Raw genomic sequence first — 25,050 nt, 5'->3', positions numbered from 1 at the left:
TATCATGGAACCAGCTCAATGTTCAGCGTTAAACTTACCATGCCAAAAGGTGGATAAAAGCTCTACGATAAACTGACTACTTAGCATGATTTTGTCTGCATTCTGCATTTGGCACTGATTCCCAACATAATCTAAACAGGCATAAAATTCAGTTCTTTGGGATTCATTCACCAATCAGAATACTGTAAAAGTCATCTGTAAAAAATTCAAGAGGGATGTAGGTTATCAGAGGAGCTTTGTATTTCTGTCCTTGGTGCTGAAAAATGAAAAAAAGGAAAATCTTCAGTCAACTTCTCTGCTTTAGTAAATGTAATGATGTGACGGTTCATAAATGACTGTATAAGAGATCATGCATTTTTCTATAATCATTATTTAGTCTTATTTTCCTAGGACAGTAGATACTGTTGATGCTATGGGAGCTGACTAATGCCTACTCCAGAACTGCTCTGTCCCATGCAACGGTCCCTAGCCACGTGTGGCTATTTACATTGATTAAAATTAAATAAAATTAAAATTCAGTTTTTTAACCACACTACCCACCTTTCTGGTGCTCCACAGCCACATGTGACTGGTGGTTACTGTATTAGATGGCACAGATATGGAATATTCCCATCATCTTAGAGAGTTTTACTGGACAGTGTTTCCCTAGAATATCATCATTGTGGTAGACTTGATAACATCCCCCCAATATATCTACATCCTAATCCTTGGAACCTGTCAGTGCTGTCAGTGGTACTTTGTATGGCAAAAGGGACTTTACAGATGTGATTAGGTGATGGATATCGACCAGGAGGGATTATCCAGCATTATCCCAGTGGGCCCAATATAGTCACAAGGGTCCCTTTCATAAGAAGGAAGCAGAAGTATCAGAGTCAGAGTTAGAGGAAAAGGCAGTGTGATGGCAGAAGCAGAAATTGGAGTGATGCATTTTGAAGGTGGAGAAAGGGACCACAAGGCAACAAATTCAAGTGGCCACTGGGTACTGAAAAGGATGAGGAGACGGATTTTCCCCTGGAGCCTGCAGAAAGAACTTGCTGACACCCTGACTTTATGTCAGTGAAACTGATTTCAGACTTCTGACCTCCAGGACTGTAAGAGAGTACAATTGTGTTGTTTTAAGTTACCAAGTTGGTAGTGAGTTGTTACAGAGCAATAGGAAACAGATACAATCATCATCGTCGTCATCATCTCACTAGATTCTTGCATTTCATTTGGATTCTTATAGTTCTGCAGTCTCCTCAAGCAGAGAGTCCAGTCAACCCCTTGGGTATTTGAAGAACCAAGCTCCTAAGCAATGGCTCCTTTTTCATTTGAGATATTCGTGGCGGCTCGGGCATGATTTCTGCTCTGAGAGTGGGGCCTTAAACAGTGCGTCATGAGTCAGCAATGTCAGCAAGGATTGGAGGGGGCTGTAATACTTGAAAGTGAGGAAAGATGATCTCTGTAGCCTCGCTTTCCATTTTTTGGACTGGGGTGTTTGTCAGTTCCAATTCTGGTTTTGAGCACTATGTCCGTATGGGATTGGCAGAGCTGAAAACGTAGGTGACAATCCTACAAAAGGATTTTAGATGAATCACAATCAAAGCTCAGTCCAAGACTTAGAAGGTACGGTGCAGGGAGAGATCTTCTCTGCCCTTCCTGCCACCAGGGGCTAGTGTGTTATTTCCAAGCCTACTATGGGACCGTGGGTGTGATGAGTCCAACTTGTTCTCTGCTCCCTCAACCTGCTCCTTTCCTCCCAGACTGGGTTTTGATGGATTCTTTTTTTCTGGAAAATTTTCCTTCGCTCACTGTACGCTGTCGTCCAAGTTATGTCTCTTTTAAATAACAATAACAATAATAATAGCACATATGCCGTAACTATTATAACAAATACAATTGAACACTTATTTTCAGGATGGTGATAGGAAATTTATATGCATTGCCTAATTTATTCCATAAATAGCTCCATAAGGATACGCTATTAGTACCCCCATTGTAATAGAGAGAAACAAAGCACAGAGAGTTAATGCTACTTCCTCAAGATCAGGCACCTAGTTGAGAGGGAGAAACATGATGTAATGAACTTGGAGGGCATTATGCTATGTGAAATAAGCCAGAAAGAGAAAGACAAATCCTGTATGTTATCACTTACATGTGGGATCTGAAGAATACAACAAACTAGTGAATATAACAAAAAAGAAGCAGACTCACAGATAGAACAAACTGGTGGTTACCAGTTGGGAGGGGGTGAGGGGAAATATAGGGGTGAAAGAGTGGAGGTACAAACTATTGGGTATAAGATAGGCTCAAGGATATATTGTACAACACGGGGAATATAGTCAATATTTTGTAATAGCTATAAATGGAACGTAACATTTAACACTGCATAAACATTTTTTAAAAAATTTTTTTAAAAGAGGAAGAACCAGGATTTAGACAGCAGGCCTTCTGGCTCCAGAGATGGCTTGCATTTTAGAACTCAGCAAATGGTTCCCCTTCCCAGACTTTAAGCTCCTTAATGTCAGGACCCATACTATCTTTTTTATTCTTTTTCCCTGTCCTCTCAAAGAGCCTAGATAATTTCTTGGAAAACCAGCAGAAGCTCATTGAAATTGCTCATTTAAATTTATTTTTGAATTCTCTAGATTATTAATAAGGGTTCCCATACAGAGGGGAGACCAATAAGGAAGACATCCCAGAGAAATCCTATAGAACATGGTGTAGTGGGAAGACACCAGGCTGGATTCAATCCTGGCTCTAGCTCTTATGAGCAGTGTGACTGTGAACAAGTCATTCCTCGACTTGAACCTCAGTTTTCTCATCTATTAAATGGGTATAATAATATATAACTCAAGGTCCTTATGAGGATTTAATGAGCTAATGGGTATAAGTCACTTAGGGTATATAAAGGGCTTTATAAATGGCCATCCTTATTATCATCAACATTATTTCTCTACCACCCACAGCCTGTATTCAAGAGCTTGTCACATTTAAAGTTCATAGTAGGCCTTAGTTTGCTTGAATGTATTTATATTCCAACAGTGTAATCCTCAGTAGAGGTTTTCTTTTTCTAATTTGACCACTTTAGCATTCTCATGAAAAAGACAACAGAACACAAAAACAGTTTCTTTATTTCATGTAATTGCTCCAGATTTCTTTCCTGTGGTGGAGAGGGGGTGTGCTTATTAGAATCCCATTAAAATAAAAAATTTTTAAATCAGTTATTTTGCACTGGACACACGAAAGATTTCAGACATTAAGATTAGAGTCGTTGGTATCCTTATTGATGCAAAGAAATAGCCTTGGCAGTGGGTCCCTGATTCCATCTGCCCTTCTCCATCTCTGCCTCTGCTTTGTCATTTCGCTTGTGGATGACTGCTGTCTCCACTGTTTTCTCTCTCCAGTGCATCAGCTGTTTAGTGGCCAGAATGCTCTTTCTGTAACACAGATCTGACCATGTCGTTCTCATTCCTGGAACTCTTCAATGGCCTCCCATTACTTAAAGGATCAAATCCAAACTACTTTACATGGCATTCCCTGTTCTTTTCTGTATGCCTTCAACCTTATTTCTAGCTCCAATCTCTGCCAAATCCCCACCACACACATACTTCACCTATATAACCTGTTCTGTGTTCTTTTATTCCCTGAAGCTTGTCTCCCTGCTTTTCCCCTGTCTAGGATTTCCACCTAACTTCTCCTTTAAGACTCATCTCGACCATCACATCCTTCAAGAAGCATTTGCTACACCTTCCATCTCTGAATTGGGACGCTTCCTCTCTGGCTCCCATAATAATTTGCACTTAGACTTAGAAAATCCATGAAACTTGCTTTGATCATTGATTTTCCTGCATCTATCGTTATCCATATTTAAAATCTCCATTTGAGCAGAGACTGTTTTCTCATGGCTGAATGTATTTTACATTCATGCAAAAACAAATACGATTCGGAGGAGACCAGGGGCAAGGCACACTGAATGAAAGTGTCCTTATGTATCTCTCTGTACCTAAAACATAGGCAAGAAATACATCTTGAGTGATTGAATGAATGAATGAAAGCAAGACATCCTACCACATGTCTGTGAGGTTTAAAACAGAACTAGTTCCCTTCTGGTCAAATCCAGTGGATAACCTTGCAGAATAAGATCTAACTCAGAATGTCTGCTGATGCCTTAAGCATCCTGCATACTGGAGCGTGTTCAAGGTTCTTCCCTGACCTCACACACAGCGAATGCCTGAGCTCTGTAGGCTATTTGTAGAGAGTTTATTTCATCTTTGCAGAAAGCTACCCAGTGTAAATATTAGTCAGTTGATTTCACACAGAGTTAAAACAAGCTTTTAAAAGCCTTTTACCTCTCCTGTCCCCAAATAGGTACTTTAGACAGATTCTCAAGGGCCTTGGAAGCTTTGTCAGATTCGGTAAAGTGAAAGTTATGTTCTGTTCAGAAGCGGCCTTCTGTGAAGGCTGTCTTGGGGTTGATGCTGAAATTGTGCAGAAAGGGTCAGGGAAAGTGAAGGATTTTAACATGACATAGATTGGGTGAGGGTTGGTGTGGGAATCGCGATTCCGTCTTCTGGATTCATCTCAACGAGGCCACTTGTGAAGCTGTTTCCCCTTGGTGCCAAGATGGTAACTTGATATTGTGAAGCAGCAAGGGCTTCAAATTTCAATGGTCTGAGTTCAATCCCAGATCTGCCCATCAGCTAGTCTGTGATAAACATGAATCCAACCCAGTTCTATGACCCTTGAAACAATGGTATCACCAGCACGGTCCAGCAGAAATATAATGAGGGCCACAGATATGAGCTACATACGTACTTTTTTTTCTTTTTTTCTTTTGTAATTCTGGTAGCCACATTACACAAAGTAAAAAGAAACAGGTAAATTTAATTTCAACATTTTATTCAACCCAGTATGTCTCAACACATAACCAAAAATGTTTTATTTAATCCAATATCTCCAAAGTGTTATCATTTTCAACCTGGACTCAAAATAAAACTATTAAATAGATATTTTACATACTTTTCCTTGTACCGTGTCTCTGAAATCCAGTGTGCATTTTGCACCTACGGCACCCCTCATGTCAGACTAACCACATTTCAGCTGCTCAATGACCACACATGGCTAACGGCCACCACATTAGGGCAGCTCGGGGTTGGGGGGAACCACAATGCCTGGACAAATCTCTCAAGTTCTTAAACTTCTCCAACTCGGATTCCAAGATCTGCTTCCCAGAGATCAGATGAGACTGCATGAAAGTCATTATGTGCCCCAACTTCCTTCTCCTGACTATAATGAATGGAATAAGAGGACAAGATGTTACATCATTTTTAGCTGGTTTACTTGGTCGTTGTATTTCTCTCACTGAACCTCAAGCTCCATGAGGTAGGGAGTGACATCATTTCACACTGGGTCTCCAGGGACTAGTATTAGTATACTAGTATTAGTACACTAGTACATGACTAGGTGTATTAGTTTCCTAGGGCTCCCGTAACAAAGTACCACAAACCGAAAGGCTTCAGCAACAGAAATGTATTGTCTCAGAGTTCTGGAGGCCAGAAGTCCAAGATCAAGGTGTCAGCAGGGTTGGTTCCTTCTGAAGGCAGTGAGGATGGGTCTGTCCCATGCCTGTCTCCTAGCTTCTGGTGGCTTTCTGGCTGTCCTTGGTGTTCCTTGGCTGTACAAGCATCACCTTAATCTCTGCCTTCATCTTCACATGGTGTTCTCCTTGTGTGCCTGTCTATGTTCAAATTTCCCCTTTTTATAAGAACAGTTATATCAGATTAGGGGCCAACCCTACTCCGGGATGACCTCGTGTTAACTAATTACATCTGCAGTGACTCCATTCCCAAGTAAGGTCACATTCTGAGATAGTGGGAGCTAGAACTTCAAAAATTTGATTGGGCGGGGAGGGACACAATTCCACCTATAACAGAATGTGTTCAATAAACCTAAGTCAGATACATGAGTCAATAATACTTGAATGTAAGGACAACTTTTTATCTACTTCGGGTGGGTTCCAAGAATATTCTGCCCCGTCTGAAGAAGATAGGCAGGTTAAAAATCAAACAAGGAAAACCGGATGTGAAGAGGATGAATGTTGCCGATGGGCAGTTCCATTCTGCAAAAGCACGTGCTTCACAGTTACCATATTTGAAAATGTTTAAAGCCGCTCCCCGAAGGTCTTTTGAATGAAACTTACTTAACTTCCATCAGCCTCAGTTTTCCTAGCTAAAGCTGCCTCAGAGTTGTTTAGATAAATTAACTTCAATGTCTTAAGTTGTACACAGAGGGATCACACAATTTATTTGGCCAGACTTACATGCTATTGGTATCTGAAATAAAATGTCTCGCCATTAGGCAAATTCTCTCTTATATACAAATAAGGCAAACTTCTTCCATATTTTTGAAACCCGACTCTCCTCCTCGGATCCACCTTGACATTTTGCAAAACTCTTCTTGAAGTCAGCCTAGCCCTGCTTTACTCCAAATTGTGTGATCTTCTTGGCTCAGCTTTCATGCAGGCAGATATCCTTAAAATGTCACACATCCTTAGCTACAGAAAAATAATACTTGTGCACTGATCAAACATATGTGAAAAATTCAAGGTTTTCCAGTCTCCAGTGGTGCTTTGGTTGAGGGCCTCGGGCTCAGAGACCCATGTGTTGGGGCAGGACCAGTTACTGAACTTGGTTTTTCACTTAGGAAGATGGAGCTCTTTGATTTCAATCTCTCTTGACCTATCTTTTAAAAATAGTAATAACTTCAATACTGGCATTAAGCAATACTGGCTTATGCTAAGTTAGGTTGTATTGAATTTGTAAGGCCAATAAAGTTTTATCTCCTCTTTGTTCTGATGAGAAGTTCAATTGTCATACTGTCCATGTTTATTTCTCTTTTTCTCCACATAAAAGTTTATGAAATGAGGATGGAGGAAACCTAGAAATGCGTCATGCAATCAAGTCTATTGATACAGCTAGACTTGTTGGGTCATATGGGTGGAAAACTTAGGAAGCAGTTTGGTGAAATGGAAATATATGTAGAGTTCAAATCCCAGCTAGAACGTTTATCCACTGTCTGAACTTGGGCATATCACTGAGTTACCTGACCTCAGCTTTCTCTTCTGTTAAATGGGTATAAATGGTACCCATCCTACCTACCTTCCAATGTGGTATGGAGGCTCAAACAGACCATGTTTAAAATACTCCCAGAAACCTTTACATCCTGTCATTGGCTAAGCTATTGTGATGATGGTGATGGAAAGAGTGATGAGCCTCTGTCCTATTTATTTACCTAAACTGACCACCTGACTCATCTGTTTATTTCTTCTATTTCAAGCATTTGGGTTGCTTCAAGGGAAAATGTAATGTCAAAGGGTGTAGCTTAAATGATCAGATCCCTTTCTTTTCTTTTTTCTCTTTCTTCCCTTGACTAGCTTTATCCTGGCATATACCATCATTGCATTCACTCTTTGATTTACCCAAAACGTTTTGGAGCATCTATTCTGTGCATGCCATTCAAATACTCCCGGGAATATGGTACTCAATCACACAGACTTGGGTTTCTTCCCTCAAGGGCCTTACAATCCAGTAGCCTCTAGGTCTCTATCTCAGCCCACCCTGTGGCTCTGAAAATAACCTCACCACTTTCTTTTACTTCCTTTTCATTGATTCTGCCACCCTGGGTATGAACTATTTCCTCCTTCTGCAACATTAAGCTGGCCTTTCCACATATTATTTTGTCAACCTGTTTCATAGCATCTGGCTATTTTCTGCTCACCTTTCAACTCTAGGTTTAGACATCAATTCTTCTGGAAAGCCCTCCTTGATAAACCATAGGGGATAGGCGAGCCCTTTAGCTCCTTATATTTCTCTTCTCCTAGCACATACCACATCCACTGTACATTCCTGGTCTATAATGTAACTTCTACCAACCTATAGCTACAGAGGTTCCTGGGCTACATGAATCCTCGTCACCACTGTAGCCCCTGAGTCTAGCACAGGACCTGCCACCCAGAAGATGCCCAATATTTTACTGCTGGAACAATGGCATGAATATCAAGTTCTTGCCTATTTGAATAGTTCATTGCCCTTGCTTTCTGGCAGTCTCTCCTAATTTCATTTCTTCCAAGTCCAAGTATAATTCATTTTGTGACAGCCTTTTTTTTTCTAGTTGGCAAACTATTAGAGGCTAAAACTTATGCAACGCACAATGAAAGACAAGGTCATATTTTATCATCTTTGCCTGTTGCCGTAACCAGATTAGACATCTTTCTACAAGTGAGGTGAATGCAAGCCAACAGATATTTATCATGTCAAACACCTGATTACAAAAAAGAGGGAAATGTTAAAGATGAATACGGCAAGTCCCTGCCTTTAAGGAGTTTACAACCTTCTGAGAGGCTGATAGTAGGGAAATTGGATAATTGAAAGCCCAGTCAAAGGTTTGGTTCTGGAAATTCATCATAAACTATGTGGCGGTGGTACCTAGTTTCTGTATATTAACAGTGTCATGTGTCATGTCTCTTCAAGGTCATGGGTTATCTCAGCTGTGTTTAGGGTCCACCTTTGAGAAGGGACCAGAGAAAGGGAAGAAATGTTGATTCACATCCCTGGGATATAAACTTTCTGATGGGTAGGAAATTCAGTTTTCATAATGGGATGTGAGTGCAAATGATTCTGAATCCATTCATGTACAAGACAATGGTATCTACTTCTTGCATTGATTTGCATCTAGAATGTTTACTTTTCCCTTCACTAGAGCATTTCATTTTCTGTGACACCATTCCAATGAAGAGAGTATGTGATTCTCTTTCTAGGAGTGTGATTTAATGCTCCCAATTTCCCAAATCTAGAGGCAGACCCTTGGCGATGCTCTTGGTGGGATGCTGTATTTAGCAACGTCCACAGTGGAGCTGGTACCTCTCTGAGCTACTTGGTGCTGGCTGTACGTACAGCGACTTCATCTCTTACAAAAAAAAGTTGCCTTACACCAAATCTATTAATTTCCTATTTTAGAAGCAGGCAGAGAATCCCCTGGATAGCTATGATGGAGTAAGTAACACAGTGATATTATCCCAAGTCGTATCTGCAGGGTAACTGTAAGCAAGCTATTTAAGGGAACACAAGCCATTCTTTTCCTTTTGTGGATTTGGCTAAATGCAGTAATATTAGCAGTGGTGCAAGTCTTTGAAATTCATCTTGAATATAAATTTGACACTGATGTTACCTTGGTGGTAGTGGTAAGAACTTTTTGTCCCCTTCTTTCTTTAGAAAAGAGCTGGCTGTGAAAGGAGATAGATTGTGAGGGTGAAAGGCCTGCTCAGGATTGAAGGTTTCCTCCATACCCAGGAGATGAAGGATCTTTATTGAATGATGATTTTACAATGCGTTATCTGTTCCTTCCCTTGTGCAAAGGGGTTTTGCTAATATATATTTGCTTGGTTCAATTGTCAATTAGTTTATCTGCCCTTCTGTCTCCACCAGTATATTTGGGACAGTGGTGGGAAGCTCCAGCTGTCACTCAGGGGTAGATGGCAATGGCAATGAGGTGATGGTGTTGATGGCAAAAAATGACAGCTGAACTTTTGCTGCCCTAACTTCCCCTTGTGCTTGCAGCCATGTAGAGTACTGGTCTGACAATGTCAATTTCCTGGTTTTGACAGTTTCCTATAGTTATGTGAGAGGTTACCATTGGGGGAAACTGGATGAAGGAGAGAGCAACTTTCTTGAATTTGTTTCCCAACTTCTTACTTTGGAGTCAGAATTGGATTGGTCCAAATATGAGTGTTAGCATGCACTATTGGGGTGGACCCAGATTATTTGCTTAGTGTTTCAAAGCTGCCCATTTATAAAATGAAGATAATGATTGTGTCCCCATCCTGAGGCTGCAGGGTGCATTGAAGAAGTTACATTTATACAAAATTTAGGGCAATGGAAAGCATATGTTGAGAGCCGTTCTAATTATATTCTTGTTGTTATTAATAATGTTATAATCACCATCATCGTCATTAGCACTGGTAACCCACTTAGGTTCTGCATCTTGGGATGGCAAGAACAAGATCTCATGCCTTTTTGGTAACCTCCAACTTTGGCTAGGATACTTCAGAAAATATTTTGTGATTGAATTGTTCTACCATAACCCTTACAGATATCACCCCTCATCTTAGCCAACAAAGAGGTCAGTCATAGCATCCTTGAAAGGACTTCAGCTTTGGAGAAAGACATGGATTTGAGGTCTGCATCTGCCACTTACTAGCTTCCAGACTTTTTGCTTCTGTATCTGTGAAATGCGTGTGATAAAAATAAGGTTAGTAAAAATATAGTTCCTCTAGAGATGAAGTTAGATAATGTATATCAAGTGACTACCATTGTCTAATGCTTAGAATGAACTCAATGAATAACAGCTGCTCTGGCTGCTACTTTTTATTAATAATGGACAATAATAAGGCATTTACAGCTATTTCACAGACAGAGAGGTAAAGCCCTACGCTGCTTGGCTTTCCAACAAGAAATCGTTCAGTACGATGTTGGGGTATTTCAACGGGGAAATTTTTTTCAACAGTGCAGAGCAACATTTGATGGTTTGACCTTGTTTCTCAGCGCCCTGAGGTGCTGGGTGAGCCAGAGCATGTCTTGGTCCTAGTAGGGATAAAGGGACTAGCTTGGGAATTTTTCATGCCACAAAACATTTTGAATATGTACATGTGCGTGTTATTCTTTGAAATGCTCAAAGCAACAACTGTGAGAAAAACAGCAGAGGTTCCTACCCTCATGAAGTTTACAGTCTAGTTGGAGACAGACCTCAAAATATATGTAATATAAAAATATACGGGGGCTTCCCTGGTGGCGCAGTGGTTAAGAATCCGCCTGCCAGTGCAGGGGACACGGGTTTGAGCCCTGGCCCGGGAAGATCCCGCATGCCGCGGAGCAACTAATAAGCCTGTGCGCCCCAACTACTGAGCCTGCACTCTAGAGCCCGCGAGCCACAACTACTGAGCCCTCGTGCCACAACTACTGAAGCCCGTGTGCCTAGAGCCCGTGCTCTGCAGCAAGAGATTCCACAGCAATGAGAAGCCCACACGCCGCAATGAAGAGTAGCCCCCGCTCGCTGCAACTAGAGAAACCCCGTGCGCAGCAACGAAGACCCAACGCAGCCCCAAAATAATAATAATAAATAAATAGATAAATAAATAAATAAAAATAAAGTTCCCTTAAAAAAAATATACGTAATGTCAAAATCAAAATGTATATCATGTCAGACTTTGACAAGGATTTTAAAGGACAAGTCAGGGCCCTCTGAGACCCTAGGGCTGCAGTGAGCAAGTAAGAAAACCCACGTTCTTAAGTGCCTGGTGCTGTTGGCTGGGAACTTCACTTGCTCCAGAGGCTGCCATTTTTTTTGAGATAAGCGCGTTTCTCTTTGGAAATATCACCTCCTAAGAAACCATATCAAGGCTACTGACTAGCCCAGTGCCATAAGTATTTGATTGTCACTAAGTTTTAAGGAGTTGAGAAAAACAACCTCTACTGCCTTCTGTGGCTCCAAATGGAAAGTCAGGATGGAACATTTTGCAAACATGACCCCTCATCATTGCAAGCCTGCCGCCTACTCGGCTGGTTTGTATATCTGGGGCTGGTGTTTGTCAGCCGCGGCAAGATGGCTCCTGGCCTCTCTCTTCTCTGCTTCCCCGTTGAGGCCGGGAAAGTGAAATGAAACAAATTGCTTTCACTTGAATCTGTGACATGGATTCCTATTATCTTTGTCGTCTGTTTGTTTTTTGTGAATTATGGCCTCAGAGCAATTTCAGAGTTCTTTGTCCAAGAGATGCTTTTTTTTGTAAGCCAGTGTAGTTAGGAAACCAAGGTTTGTATGTTGACCTAATTGAGGTCAGATTTGAACCCATCTCCAACTGTTTAAGGATGTCTGGTGGATTTGGGTAACTAGCACTTACTCGTTGTGTGAGTAGGAGGAAGTAACCCCACCTCCCTTTTCGTGACAGTATGTACCACATTGGGTTCTTACTAAATAAAATAATTATAAATAAACAATCAGTGCTGCTCTGGTGAACTTTGTATCCTCAGTGCTTAGAGCAATGACTAGTACATAGTTAGTGCTCAAGAAAAGTGTCCTTATCATCATCACCATCATCTTCACCACCATCATCATCTCCATCCTCCACCTCATCATCATCATCATCATCATCATCATCATCATCATCATCTCCATCTTCATCTTAGTACAGATTCAGTGGCAGGAATTCTTCAATAAGACCAAATCAGGTTCAAGTTCTGGTTCTGCCACTTACCTAATTTACTAACTCCCATACTGGGAAATATTTCTTCATGTGTTGGAGCCTCAATTTTCTTACCTTTAAAAGAGACCATAATATCTATCTCTTGGGGGTGGTTGTAGGGATTAAAGTGCCTGGCACACAGTAGAATCCAACACACCTCCCCATGTGTTCTCCAGAGGAAGCACTTCGCTGGACCACAAGGGGGACCAATTTCATCCCCACAATGGGGCATGTATGCTCAGAGGGCCTACTAGATTATAAAACACATTCCTGTAGATTTTATCCCTAGAGCATCACAAGAGCCTCATCGGGAAGAAGAATATATATTATGCTTTATATTAATCAATGAGGAAACAGGGTACATGGAGGTGGAATGACTTTCCAATAGTTCCACCATTATGCTCCTGGCTTTTCAACACTTGTCTCCGATTCCATAGTCACAGCACCAATAAAAGGTTAGAAGGTAACAAACAGGGAAATTACCCAGCATAGTGTTTTTTATTTTATTTATTTTACTGCAATCCATAAAAGATTTTATGTCACAACCCAGTTCACCCACATAAAAGTTTCATGAAACAGTTCCTTACTCTTTTCTATTCTTTTCCAGTGTGGTACAGTTTATTTCATTTAAAGAATGTTGGTGTGATAACCCCTACATGGGCTCTACACCCCAAGGGTTCACACCTACAGTTTGAAAAACACATAACATTTCCCCCACAGATGGTGTATCGGGATAATCTGGGGCACCTTTACACAGTGCCCAAGCCTGGATCCCGCCCTTGGAGATTTTAAGCCGGTGGGTCTGGGGTGGAGTCCTAGCATCTGGCTCTGTAAGAATGCCCCAAATGACCTGATGGTCCACAGGCTAAGGAACAGTGTCCTGTTACATCACTCTGATTGTTTCCACCTGAAACACTCTTCTCTATTGGGTGTTTTGACTTTTTTTTTTTTTTTTTTTTTGCATTTTCTCTATCACTTCCCAGAACATCCTTCACCAGGGAATCTGTCTGTCTTGGTCTCATCCCTTTTGCTTTCTAGGAGAAAGTAAGACCCCCTATACTTTGGTTGAAGGACAGAAGTTTAGCTTTTCAGTTATCAGTAGGACAAGGAGCTCAGGGCTCACGGGAAGGACTGCTGAGTCCACGTATTGGGCAGGAGGCCTGTGAGGAAGGGGCTCTGGTCCTCTGACCATGTGGCTCTGAGAGGGGAGCTGACACATCCCTTTAAGGAACCCAAAAAGGCTGCTTCATTTAATCCTGCATTAGAGGCATCCCCGGAGTGTGATTGGAAATGGAAATGGAAGGATGGCACAGATACTGTTTATCCAGATTTTCTTTCCAACCCTGGGGAGCTGGGAATTTAAAACAAACAAACAGATCACCCAGGGGCTCCCTGAACTAGTACCACCGACAGATCAGCAGGAACGTGGAATTCTTCCGGGCAGCGTCCTCTACCCTCACCTCCTCCTCTGTTATACAATTTAATTACAAGTTTAATCACTTCAGAAACCCCATCCATTCCCTCCAGGGTAGTGAGATGTCTCCTTTCCAAGCAGGCGTCTCGGCGATAAGCAGCTGTCCGCGGGAATGGTGGATGGGAGTCTTGAAACCTTTCCCTCGATGAGCCAGAAAGACATGACTAAATAAAACCTGAAATTGTGTTGACATTTCACTGTGGTTGTTGTAGTTTTAATAATAAAGGAGGAACAAAGTATTTGTAGCTTTAAATGAAGAGGCAGCATTTGGCATTGAAATCACTGGGGATTTTTTGTACGAGGTTTTATTTTTGCTTATTGGGAGAGAAGAAAAAAACAACGAGCTAGGAAGAGACAGAAGTTCAAGACAAGGGAAAAGCAAGACGGCTCTACTTTTCCTTCATGGCCTTGATCACCACTGGGGCTCTGTGGTCACCTGCGGGTTCCTTTCTTGAAAGCTTGCTGCTCCTCTTGCCTGTTTGGTCCTTAGGGACAAAGATGGCTTTGGATTTCGCTCACCACGTTATTGCGTGTGATGAACAAATCTGTTTCTATAGCGCATCCTATGAGGCAGGGTGCCGTGTGTGTTTGCTTTCCTGTGATTTGATTTTTTAACATGATCTTCTCACAGTTACCCTGTGAGGTCACTCATCACGCTCCCCGTTAAACAGAAGCAAAAAACTGGAGCCCAGGGCATTGCAACAACTTGTCTGAGATCACACAGCGAGTCTGCCAAACAGCTAGGCCTCCAGATCTTCCAAACACTGGCCCATGACTATTTTAAGATCAATTTACAATTAACCACTCAGCTTTGTTGTAAATTTATCCGCAATGTTCTCACGGTATTTTTTTTTTTTTTAATTTACCCATCACCATCTCTCTTATCTCTTTGAGCTCTGTCTTCAGCCCTCTTCTGTCTCCTCCCCTGCTCCCCCCGGCATCCCACCCCCCCACCACCTTGAAAATATTTAAAAAAAGAGGATAGTCGCAAGCTTCCCAGTGGATTCCCTAACTTTGCATACCATATATTTAGTTTAGTAATGAAAAATTCCAGCTGCAGGCAGTAGCAGAGGATAGCATTTCTAATGTTTTTTAAACAGCTATTAATGTAGTCGAGTGCTGTGTGGGTTTTTTTTTTTTTTTTCCCCGTTCCTCTTCTGTGTAATCATCTGCTCAGTGTATACTCTGAAACTGAGAGCAAGGGCCAGAGGAGGGGCGAGCTGTGATTGATGGGCCAGGCTCGAGGAAGGAGTCCCTTGTGGGGCTGGTTTGGGGAGCAGTCAGTTGTTGACGGGGAGGTCAGCCAGGCAGCCTCGGCGCGCCCCTCCCACACCCCCGCCGGCCGTCCCCACGTTGCACAGCGCACACACGCTGGCTCGTAATCGAGGCTCGCGTCAGGCAGATGATTTGCGGTGTGACACTAGAGCAGCTGCTAAGTTTATGGAGGAGAAAGGAAGCAGGATGGTACAGCAGGTATTCTTCCCCCGTTTTCTGTTTTACTCGAAATTGTGATTTGAACGAAGCGGAAGCCTCTCCTTGTATTAAGTCTCTGTTACTCTCTCCGTGATGTGGATTCTGCTCCTCGAATCATGCCGGAGGGGGGGGGCGCGGGGGGGGGGGAAGGAAAGGCTTTTCAGCCGAGTGTGTGTGTGTGTGTGTGTGTGTGTGTGTGTGTGTGAGTGCGCGCGCGCGGGCTTTTCTGCTTGATGGGTGGAACTGAGCCGGTCTTAGAACCAGCAGGTTAATGATGTAATTTTGCATTTTCCTTCTTGGTTTCCATGCCCCTGGGGGCATGATGCAGTTTCGTTCTTTTCGGTCCAGCACTGGAGGCTTTCTCTGAATATGCAATTCTTCAAGAAATATGCAATTTCTTGCCAGAGAAGTAGAACAGACCAGGCTAAGAAACTAAAGTAAACCAAACTGTCACCAAGACGGAAAACTGCAGGCAACGGAGAATGAATAGTTTCCTCCTGCAAATCCAAGTTGGTGGGGGGTCCCGTGGCAGGAGAGGCTGCTTTTCTAGGAGGTGCAGACAGACGTAATCAGCTGGTTTATGAGGATTGAACCATTCCTGTGCCTTTCTTCATTATAGGGGCTGTGTTTAGGCCAGAAGAGGTTTGGGGGGGGGGTGACAAAGAGTGGACTGGGGACAAATAAATTCCGGAAGCAAAAGGAGAAAAGATGCTCCAGAAGTTTGACAGTTAGAGCTGGGAAAACATACACACACACACACACACACACACACACACACACACACACACACAGAAGAAGAGAAAGAAAAATACTTAAAGTCCACCTTGGCAGGCACTTTTCCCCCTCGGTGAAAGTCAGACAGTTACGGTGAAAAGAATAAATCCATTTCATGTTCTGCCACGTAAAGACTATTTTCTGCAATTGAAATGTGGTTTGCATTAGAGTCTGAGCCAAAATATTTTGCCAAGTCTGATGGGCTGCCTCTCTTGGTTCGTTTTTTAGTTTCCCAAAACTACTTTATTAAACCACTAAGGGCCATGCACGGGAGAAAGGTGATGTCTAAAAAGAAACCAAGAAAAGCACCTCCCATTTTCTCTCTGACTCTGCCTCCTGAGAAAATTAAGGGTGTAGGATGTTCTAGTGACCAAGGAAATTCTCCTTGTATTTGAGGGGCGTCTCTCTGAATGCCTGCAAGCAGCAAAGTCCACACACTGTGCTAATGGTCAGATTACGTTATTTGTCTTAAAATAGCAATAATATCCTGGGTATTTCATGCTTCAGTAAAATATTTAAATTGAAATGGCATTTTTTTTTCCTTTGGTGAATCAGACTTGGTTGCATTTTAATAATCCTTTTTCTCTCTGTAACTGGAGTACAAACTACCTGTCGGGTTGTCTCAGGTAATGAGGGGTACCACGTCATCATCTGGCTGCTGTTGGGGAGCTGTTCTAATTGAGGTTTGGTGTATGAGGACAAAGAAGTTTCTTCTGCATTTATCCTAATGGACGTTCTTGATTTCAAGCTCCTACCCAGTTCTGCAGCAGCAACGGTGGGTTTTAAAACATGAGGTCTTGGCTTCTTTCCCCCCCTTTTGTATATTCAGCAGCAACCCAGGAAAGTCCAGGCCCTGAAAATTAGATGCTAGGTTTGCAAAATCACTTGAAGCACTCCCTTGATAATGTGGGGCTACATGCAAAGCAGAATCACCCGCCCCATCAACTCAGAACAGCCACAAGCACCCTGACTCAGTAAATATCAGAATCTCTGTGATCGTTCCCCTTATTTAGGGAAAAGTGTGGGTGGGCATTAGAGTAGAAGAAAGAAGGCAGCTTCTGCAAATGAGGGAATGTCTAGCCGGAGTGCTCCAAATAATTGTTGCCTGTCACTGCCACCAGTGTGAAACCGGCTTCAGCCTTCCAGCAGGAGCTTGTTCACGTGCCCAAGATTTGCCTTGACCTGGAGTGGAAAAGGTGCCCATGATGTGAATATATTTTTCCAGAAAATCCATTTTAGCCAAGCTAAGTATCCAGGAACATCACTAGGGAGGAAAGAAAGACATCTCCGAAGCCCTTTGAAGGTGAAAAATAATTCCGTAGGAAGTACAGTGATCTTAATTAAATATTAGCTGTAATTAGCCCAAAGTGCAAATGTTGGGAATATCAATTAGGGTTTCTCTGGAATGGCTGTCAGTGTTAATAAGTAACTGTGCGGGGTCCCACCAACATCTGTTTGAGAACTCCAGGAATGGGAGTGCATCCCAAGCTCCATGGACTTGAATGCTACCTGGAGGTTCCCTGGCTACCACGGACATCGTCTCTAGAGGTGGGCACCCTTGGTTTGCCAGAATGGCATAAGTTTTGGTAGAGGTTGGTGGTTTGCCCTGGCTCCAGTGGTGCCCCTACTTGGCCCTTGCCCTTGGCCCTTGTAGCCTCAGAGCCTTCAGAAGCCCCAGGCTTTGGGCTTGAGGTGGCAGAAGTTTCCCAGGCTGCTGCTCTAACACACCAAGGGTTACCCCTCGCCTCCCCGACTCTGGCTACTGGAACCCCGGCCTCTTTGAATCAAATACCCTAGCACCTGACTTCCCCACAGGTGTAACATGCCACCAGGTGGAAAACAGGTCTCAGGGTCACGGTATACGTGACAGAGAGCAGTTTATTTATTTAAAATTGGAAACGCATCTCCCCACCAGAGATCTTCTTTCCAGAGGAGGGACACCTTGGCGTGGGATAAACCCGGGCTCTGGCTCAGCTCCTGGCTTCCCTCAGAGGTACCTGTGGCTGCAACCTCGCAATATGATTTACCAGCTCTGGGCTACAGTATCCTTCACAACAAAATAAAGTGGGATCAGAGATGCAGTGAATGCAGAGCAGAGAGTCTAGACCTTGGCACTATTAACCTTTGGGCCAGATAATCCTTGGTTGTGGAGGGGGCGCTGTCCTGGGCATTGTAGGATGTCTAGCTGCAGCTCTGGCCTCCACCCACTAGATGCTGGTGGTACCCCTTCCTACTCAGTTGTGACAAACAGAAGTGTCTCTGGTCATTGCCTAATGTCTCCTGGGGAGCAGTCACCCTGCTTAAGGACTCCTGATGCAAAGCATGCAGCACCGTGCCTGGTGCCCACTAGGTCTGCGCATCACTCGGTTTGTTTCCTGAGCTCTGGTTGGGAGAAGCGGATGCCTTTCAGCTGGAGCGCAGAAGCCGAAACCGTCATAGGCCTCCTCACAAGCCCACTTCTGCTGAGTCTGAAGCACGTGTGTATACAACGCAGAGACCTGGTGATGGAAAGCACATTCTGAAAAAGATTCTACTGCACCTTTCTTCCACCATCCTTAACGCTGCCGGTCTCCAAGTCTGGCTGAGCCACCCCCTCCTTGGTTTAGGTAGAAGGCACCCCCTTTCCCTCCCTACTTCACCACCAACTGTATTTCCTGCCCAAACTATTTGCTTTTTTTTTTTTTAACATCTTTATTGGAGTTTAATTGCTTTACACGGGTGTGTTAGTTTCTGCTTTAAAACAAAGTGAATCAACTATACATATACATAATATATCCCCATCTCTCCTCCCTCTTGCATCTTAATTGATGTCCCCATATTTCATGATAACTCTGCCACAACGATTAGAAAACTTTTTCTGCAAAGGGCCAGATAGATAAATAGTTTAGACTTTGTGGGCTATATGGTCTCTGTCATAGCAACTCAACTCTGCCATCAGAGCACAGTGAGCATGGTTGTGTCCCAATAAAACTTTATTTACAAAAACAAGTCGTGGGCCAGATTTCTTCCAGGGTTCGTTTGCTGATCCCTCTCCCATCCCCCCACCCCCATCCTGTTGCCAATGAAGCCTGACAGAGCCCAGAGTCCACTAGCCAAGCATGCGTTCACTTAGCAAACACCGGTGTATGTTGACTTTGCAGCCAGCGTGCTGCTGAACCCTGGAGATGGAACAGAGAATGTGACACAGTCTCCCACCCTCAGGACGCTCACAGGCAAATCAGCAGACGATGGCGGTACCTGGAGTTACGTGGGAGGTGACCACAAGCTGCAGTGGAGTGTAGAGGGCAGGCAACTGATGTGGTTTAAGTGTCAAGGAAGACTTGCTGGGGAGCTCTTGATCTGGGACCTCAATGAGAAGCCAAGGAAGGCTAGCCAGGGAAGGGAGTAGGGGAGGAATTCCCAAGCAGAGGAGGCAGTGAACAGGAAGACGTGATGGTGTCGAGAGGATGGAGAGACCATAAGCTTCCTGAGGGCAGGCCCTTCCCGCTCCAGTACGGAGAGAGGTCAGATCCTAGCAAGGAGCTATTGCTGTTTTGCAGGAGCTCGTAGGATTGGTTCACTCCTCCTGAGACTGCTTTGCAGTGAGGAAAGGCCATGTGGGCACAAATGTACCCGTGAAAGTGTTTCCACTGAAGGTGGAGAAAGGAAAGCTTTCTCTTTTATGACCATCTCTCTCTACCATTGATCCTGTGATCATTTCATGCTCCCCTGGAGTTTTTACAAGTCTATCTCTCAATTCAGAGACAAGCGAGGTGGGAGGTAGGGGAGGCTGAAACAGATCTTTGGGCAGAAGTGGAATCTGCCCCAGTGAATTTCTCTTTGGAGCATTCTCAAGGTCCCAAAGTTTCTAGGGTTTCTTGTCAGCCAGAAAGAAGTAGCATCTGTATGGACTTTCTATGCACAAGGATGTATTCCTTGAGCAGCCCTGTAGAAGAGAAGAATGCTAGTCGGCTCATATATAGAAGGGGATTTTTTCTGGTATTAGTCAAGACCTTTTCGGTTGCAAGTAACGGAAAGGCCGGTTTACACTAAATAAGACATTTACTGACTCATGGAACTTAAACAGCAGTGTTACTCACTGCAGGAAAAGCTGGATCCAAGACTTCAAATGATGTCAGCAGGACTCAGTTGATCTGTTTCTCCATTTCTGGGCTCCGTTTTCCTCTGCGTTGGCTTCTGCTTTAGGGAGGCTCCCTTCAAAAGGCAGTTCTTGGCAGCTCCAGGCTTACGTTATTTTTCCAGCTGCCAGTCATCGTAGTGAAAGAACTTCCTCCCCGAACTCCAGCCAGGTCCCAGGATTAAGCGTCACTGGAGTTGCTAGGGGTTGGGTAGATGGGCACAAGCCCAGGTCACCGTGACGGTAAGAGTAGAGCCCTCTGGTTAGCCAGGCAGGGTAACATGACCACGTCTAGAGGTAACCAGAGATGGGGCCCAGCCACGTCTGCACGATGTGGGGACTGGGAGTGGAAGTGGCCCCTAAAAGGAAACCGGGCTTGTCCTTGAAGAGCAGTGGTTTCCCAAGGACGGACGCGGTTAACTTTCCACGCCGATCCAGCCAACCCCAGCCTAGACAGACCCTCTCAGCCCCAAGTGCTATGAAAACACGTTGCCAAGAAAGAAACGGCTGTTTATTTTTGCTTCCGATGGCACAGACATTTGGAGAAATTAGTCTGGGGGAGGAGAGGGCCTGAGGGGAGTGTTTTCACTTGTAAAATGTTTTAAACTTATCCTAAGTGTCTTCTCTTCCAAGTGTCATCTTTAACATTCTAATTAAGGTTCCTTCTAAACAAATGCACCAGCTCCTCGCAATGCTCTGAGAATAAACTTTTCTTCCCCCCTCTCTGTCATGATGGTTTTTGCTGCACTCAAGTTGCTTTGGCTGAAGAAGCTCTCAAATGTTGGTGGCGGGAACCCAGGAGATGTGAGCAGTTCTGACACTTTTGCCCTGGTATCGTTATAGGAGGGCTGAAGTCACATCTAATTGACTACAGGCAATGGGAGAGACAGCTATTTGGTGTGCTTAATTGCTAAGCTTTCTCTCTCTCTCTCCCGCTCTCTCTCTCGCTCTCTTCTCTTTCTGACTGTGCAATCTCATTTCTTCTTAAGACCGTGGAAAATTTAGACCTTTGGGTTACAGCCCTGATGCCTTGTGTGTGTGTGTGTGTGTGTGTGTGTGTGTGTTTGTGTGTGTGTGTAGGGTAGTGAAGTTATGGGAGTTGGGGTGGAGAGAGAGAGAGATGCTTCCTGAAATGGAAGCATTTGAATTCTTTTTTTTTTTTTTTATTCATTTGACTTGTCTATAAGTATCACACTGCATGTTTTGCCTAGATGTGAAGGGCGAATTGTTACATAATACTCTGCTTATAAAAAAAATAATAAGTCAGGGAATGGGAGGAGGCATTGATTAATGAGGCTAAGAATTAAGTCCAGCATTTTGCAGAGATACTTAAAATGAGACAATCACAGAAGGCCATCTTTGTCCAAATTAGGCATTGAATTTTCATCAGCTGCTTCATGTTGGCACTGGGAACATCAAACACACACACACACACACACACACACACACACACGCTGTGACCATTGCAAGGACCACCACCCCCGTCCTGTTATGCGAGCCAAATCACATAAAATGTTGATTAAATTCAAATGCTTACATGAATTGTCTCTCCTCTCAAGAACACACACGTGCAATTTAATCGGTCTTGGCATTTTAAGTATCAAATCAAGGCTCTGCTGTCACCAGCGACAACTACATGCTCACACGTTCCAAAACGGGAATGAAATTAGAACGATCTGCCAGAACAACCCAATCCAGGAGAGCGCAGACCCTCACAGTGTTTGGCTGTTGGGCTGGATGATTTGGGAAAGGGTCTTCAACCTTTCAGAGCCTCGATTTCTGCATCTGTACAATGGGGCTCTATCTACAATGCTTACTGTTTCCTTATAGGGTCCGGTGGAGATTGAGTGGGATGCATCCATCTCAGGCTCTTGGCAACCGTGCTGAAACCCACGAAGCATCCGGGGAGCAGTTGTGCTTGTGCCTGGGGGGGAAGTTTCTGCTTGGTGCCCGCTCACGGTTTTCTCTCCCTCTCTCTCTTTCTGATTTTCCAGGGTAATCAGGAAGCAGCAGCTGCCCCTGACACAATGGCTCAGCCTTACGCTTCGGCCCAGTTTGCACCCCCTCAGAACGGCATCCCCGCGGAATACACGGCCCCTCATCCCCACCCCGCGCCAGAGTACACGGGCCAGACCACCGTTCCCGAGCACACGTTAAACCTGTACCCTCCCGCGCAGTCGCACTCGGAGCAGAGCGCAGCGGACACGAGCGCGCACACCGTCTCGGGCACCGCCACAGTAAGTGCGCACTGGCTTCAGGGGGCGCGCTGGGACCCCAGGGTTCCGGGAATGACAGCGGGGCGCACCTCCATGTAACTGGTCGGGGTCGGGGGTGGGGAGACTCCCTCCCGCAAAGCAGCCCCTAAGCTCATCTTTGTCATCCCAGCCCCGCCTAGTTCACCTCACCTACGTGCATCTTCTCCTGGCACTGATATAAATCAACACATTTTCCATTAACCGCGTGTATTTGTAAAGGGAAACGTGTATCTCTTTTCTGCTTCTATAGTTTTGCTTTTTCTGGAATTATGTCATCTGAGGGGAATCATACACTATGATTATGAGATTGTGACAATATAATTTTTTTTTAATGGCTTTATGGAGATACCATTTACATACAGTAAAATTCACCTATTCGAGGTGTACAACTCACCAATTATTATTGTATTTACAGAATTGTGCAACCGTTGCTACGGTCTAGGAATATTTCCATCCCCCCCAGAACGAATCTACTGCCCATTGTAGCTACTCCCCATTCCCACCCCGGCCCTCCCTAGCCAAATTCGTTGGAAAGTCACCCATGTTGTGGCTTGAGTCCCTAACATCTTTTTTATTTCAGAGCCCCCAGGGGTGTGGGTGGCCTAGGTCGCCAAGGGGCAGCAGGAGTGAATTTTGCAGGACTGTTCTGCATTTTGATGGTGGAGGTGACACACCTCTGTGCACCAAAAAGTCAGATTTATTGCATATGAATGGATGAAATGGCTTGAAAACAAGCAAACAAACTGAAAAGAAACCGTTTTTCACCACCATCAATGGAAACTAGCATTGCTGGCTATCCATGAAGGACAACCACCCTAAACAAAAATAACGATGAAAATTCCACAGTGTTTATTTATGTACCGCCTAGAATAACCACACACTGTGCATACCGTAAGACGTGTATGTACGTTTAGGAAAACTTGTTCTGTGGAATTCTTTAGAAGCCTGGACACACCCAGCCTCTAGTCCAGAACACTTTATAGGTGCAAGGCAATTGGGCCTGTTTCTTCTGCCCTCTGAAAAACTAGTATTTGCGAAGAAGTTTGTTGGTTTGAAGCATGATGTATTTCTTGTAGCCAAAGCAACCATTGACTAGCTTTGCTACCTGGTACCTCACTGATTTGGAGGTTAGGTTTGGAGATTTTTCAAAATAATGTAAATTTAAAATTTTTCTATGGCTTATCCTCCCTTGTTTATTGTGCCAAAATACATATAACATAAAATTTACTGTTTTAACCATTTTATCGTATACAATTCGGTGGCATTAAGTACATTCACAGTGTAGTGCAGCCATCACCATTATATAGTCCTAGACATTCCCATCACCACAAAAGGAAATCCAGTATCCATTAGGATACTCCCTCCCTCCCACCAGACCCTGGGAACCACCCGTCTGCTTTATTTCTGTCTGGATTTGCCTATTCTGTATTTTTCCCCCAAATGAGGTCATACCATATATGACCTTTTGTGTCTGTCTTTTGCTTAACAGAATGTTTTCAAGGTTCATCCATGCTGGAGCATGGATCAGTACTTCATTGTTTTTATATGACTGAATGCCATTCCATGATATGGATAGATCATATTTTGTTTATCCATCCATCCGTTGTTGGGCATTTGGGTTGTTTCTGCCTCTTAGCTATTGTCAATAATGCTGCTATTGCCTTTTTAGTATTTGGCTGCTGTAACTTAGGGATGGGTTTGTGGATTTAGGAGGTGTTTATTGTTGTTGTGTTGACTAGCTAGTGATGGAGTTGTTTATTTTTATGTTGGTTGTTTTGTCATAATCAATGGTGGTAGGGCTTGAGAAGGTTATTTTAGGACTAAAAAAGGTCCCATCAGACATCATTTATTAAGCCTCAACATGGACCAACCATACAAACTGCTGTGGAAGATTCATTCATTCACTCACAAATATTTATTAAGCATCTACTCGGGCCAGGACTCATACTTGATGATGTCGTTGAACCCAACAGAAAGGGTCCTTTCTCTCTTGTAACTTAGTGCCAGAGACAGAGAGTAAACATGGAGCAATAAAATAGCTGTATAAACACACACTGTGATACGTGCTCTTAAGGAAAAGACAGGTGCTATGGGAGGCTAAAAAAAGATCAGAGGTACCACCTGCAAATGAGTAGTCTGGGAACATTTTTTCAAGGAGATGATATTTGAGGGGAAAAGACAAAGCATTCAGGCAAAAGGAATACCAAGGTCAAAGGTTCCAAGGTTGGAAAGAGCTGGGCTTATTCAAAAAACTAAAAAAGAGGCAGTATGTCTAGGGCATATGAAGACGGTTTGGAGATGGCAAAGGATAAAATGGGGGCAGCCAGCAGGGATCGTATCCCGCAGGCCTAGTGGGTTCCATGTTGAAAGCTATGGGAAGCCATTGAAAAGAGTTTAAGCCAGAAAAGTTTAAAAAATGACATTTTGAAAGAAAGGGTTAATTGTACCTACCTTAAAGGAAATCTTAATCCAGCTGGGGAGTAGAGAAGCTCAACATCCTTTTCTCATAAAAAGAACTCTCCAGAGATCAACACGATTACATTTAAATTGCATATTGGATGTCCACAGTGCCCCAGACACTACAGGAAGTGAAATGATGAGCAGACAGGCTCCCTCCCTTAGAGAGGTTTTGGTCCACTAGAGAGCGTAGGATATGTGTTCTGTTACTTGTCATAATGTCGCA

At 43.6% G+C, this 25,050-nt stretch overlaps 1 protein-coding gene across 18 annotated transcripts in view; it reads left to right on the top strand.

Annotated features, from left to right (window-relative positions):
• Window positions 1-25,050, top strand: part of RBFOX1 (RNA binding fox-1 homolog 1) — a 1,515,726-nt gene that overhangs the window by 1,306,087 nt on the left and 184,589 nt on the right. For 15 of the 18 annotated variants that reach the window (XM_057529156.1, XM_057529157.1, XM_057529150.1 and 12 more), the window contains one exon: window positions 22,107-22,349. In XM_057529156.1, coding sequence (XP_057385139.1) covers window positions 22,107-22,349 — 243 coding nt within the window. Of the gene's footprint in view, window positions 1-15,076; window positions 15,222-22,106; window positions 22,350-25,050 lie in introns of those variants that run through there. The other 3 variants (XM_057529167.1, XM_057529165.1, XM_057529159.1) reach the window with 2 other exon arrangements.

This window comes from Balaenoptera acutorostrata, chromosome 15, assembly GCF_949987535.1.
Source record: "Balaenoptera acutorostrata chromosome 15, mBalAcu1.1, whole genome shotgun sequence".
In the NCBI taxonomy this organism is placed as follows: Eukaryota; Metazoa; Chordata; class Mammalia; order Artiodactyla; family Balaenopteridae; genus Balaenoptera; species Balaenoptera acutorostrata.
This window is presented reverse-complemented; position numbering and strand designations above follow the sequence as displayed.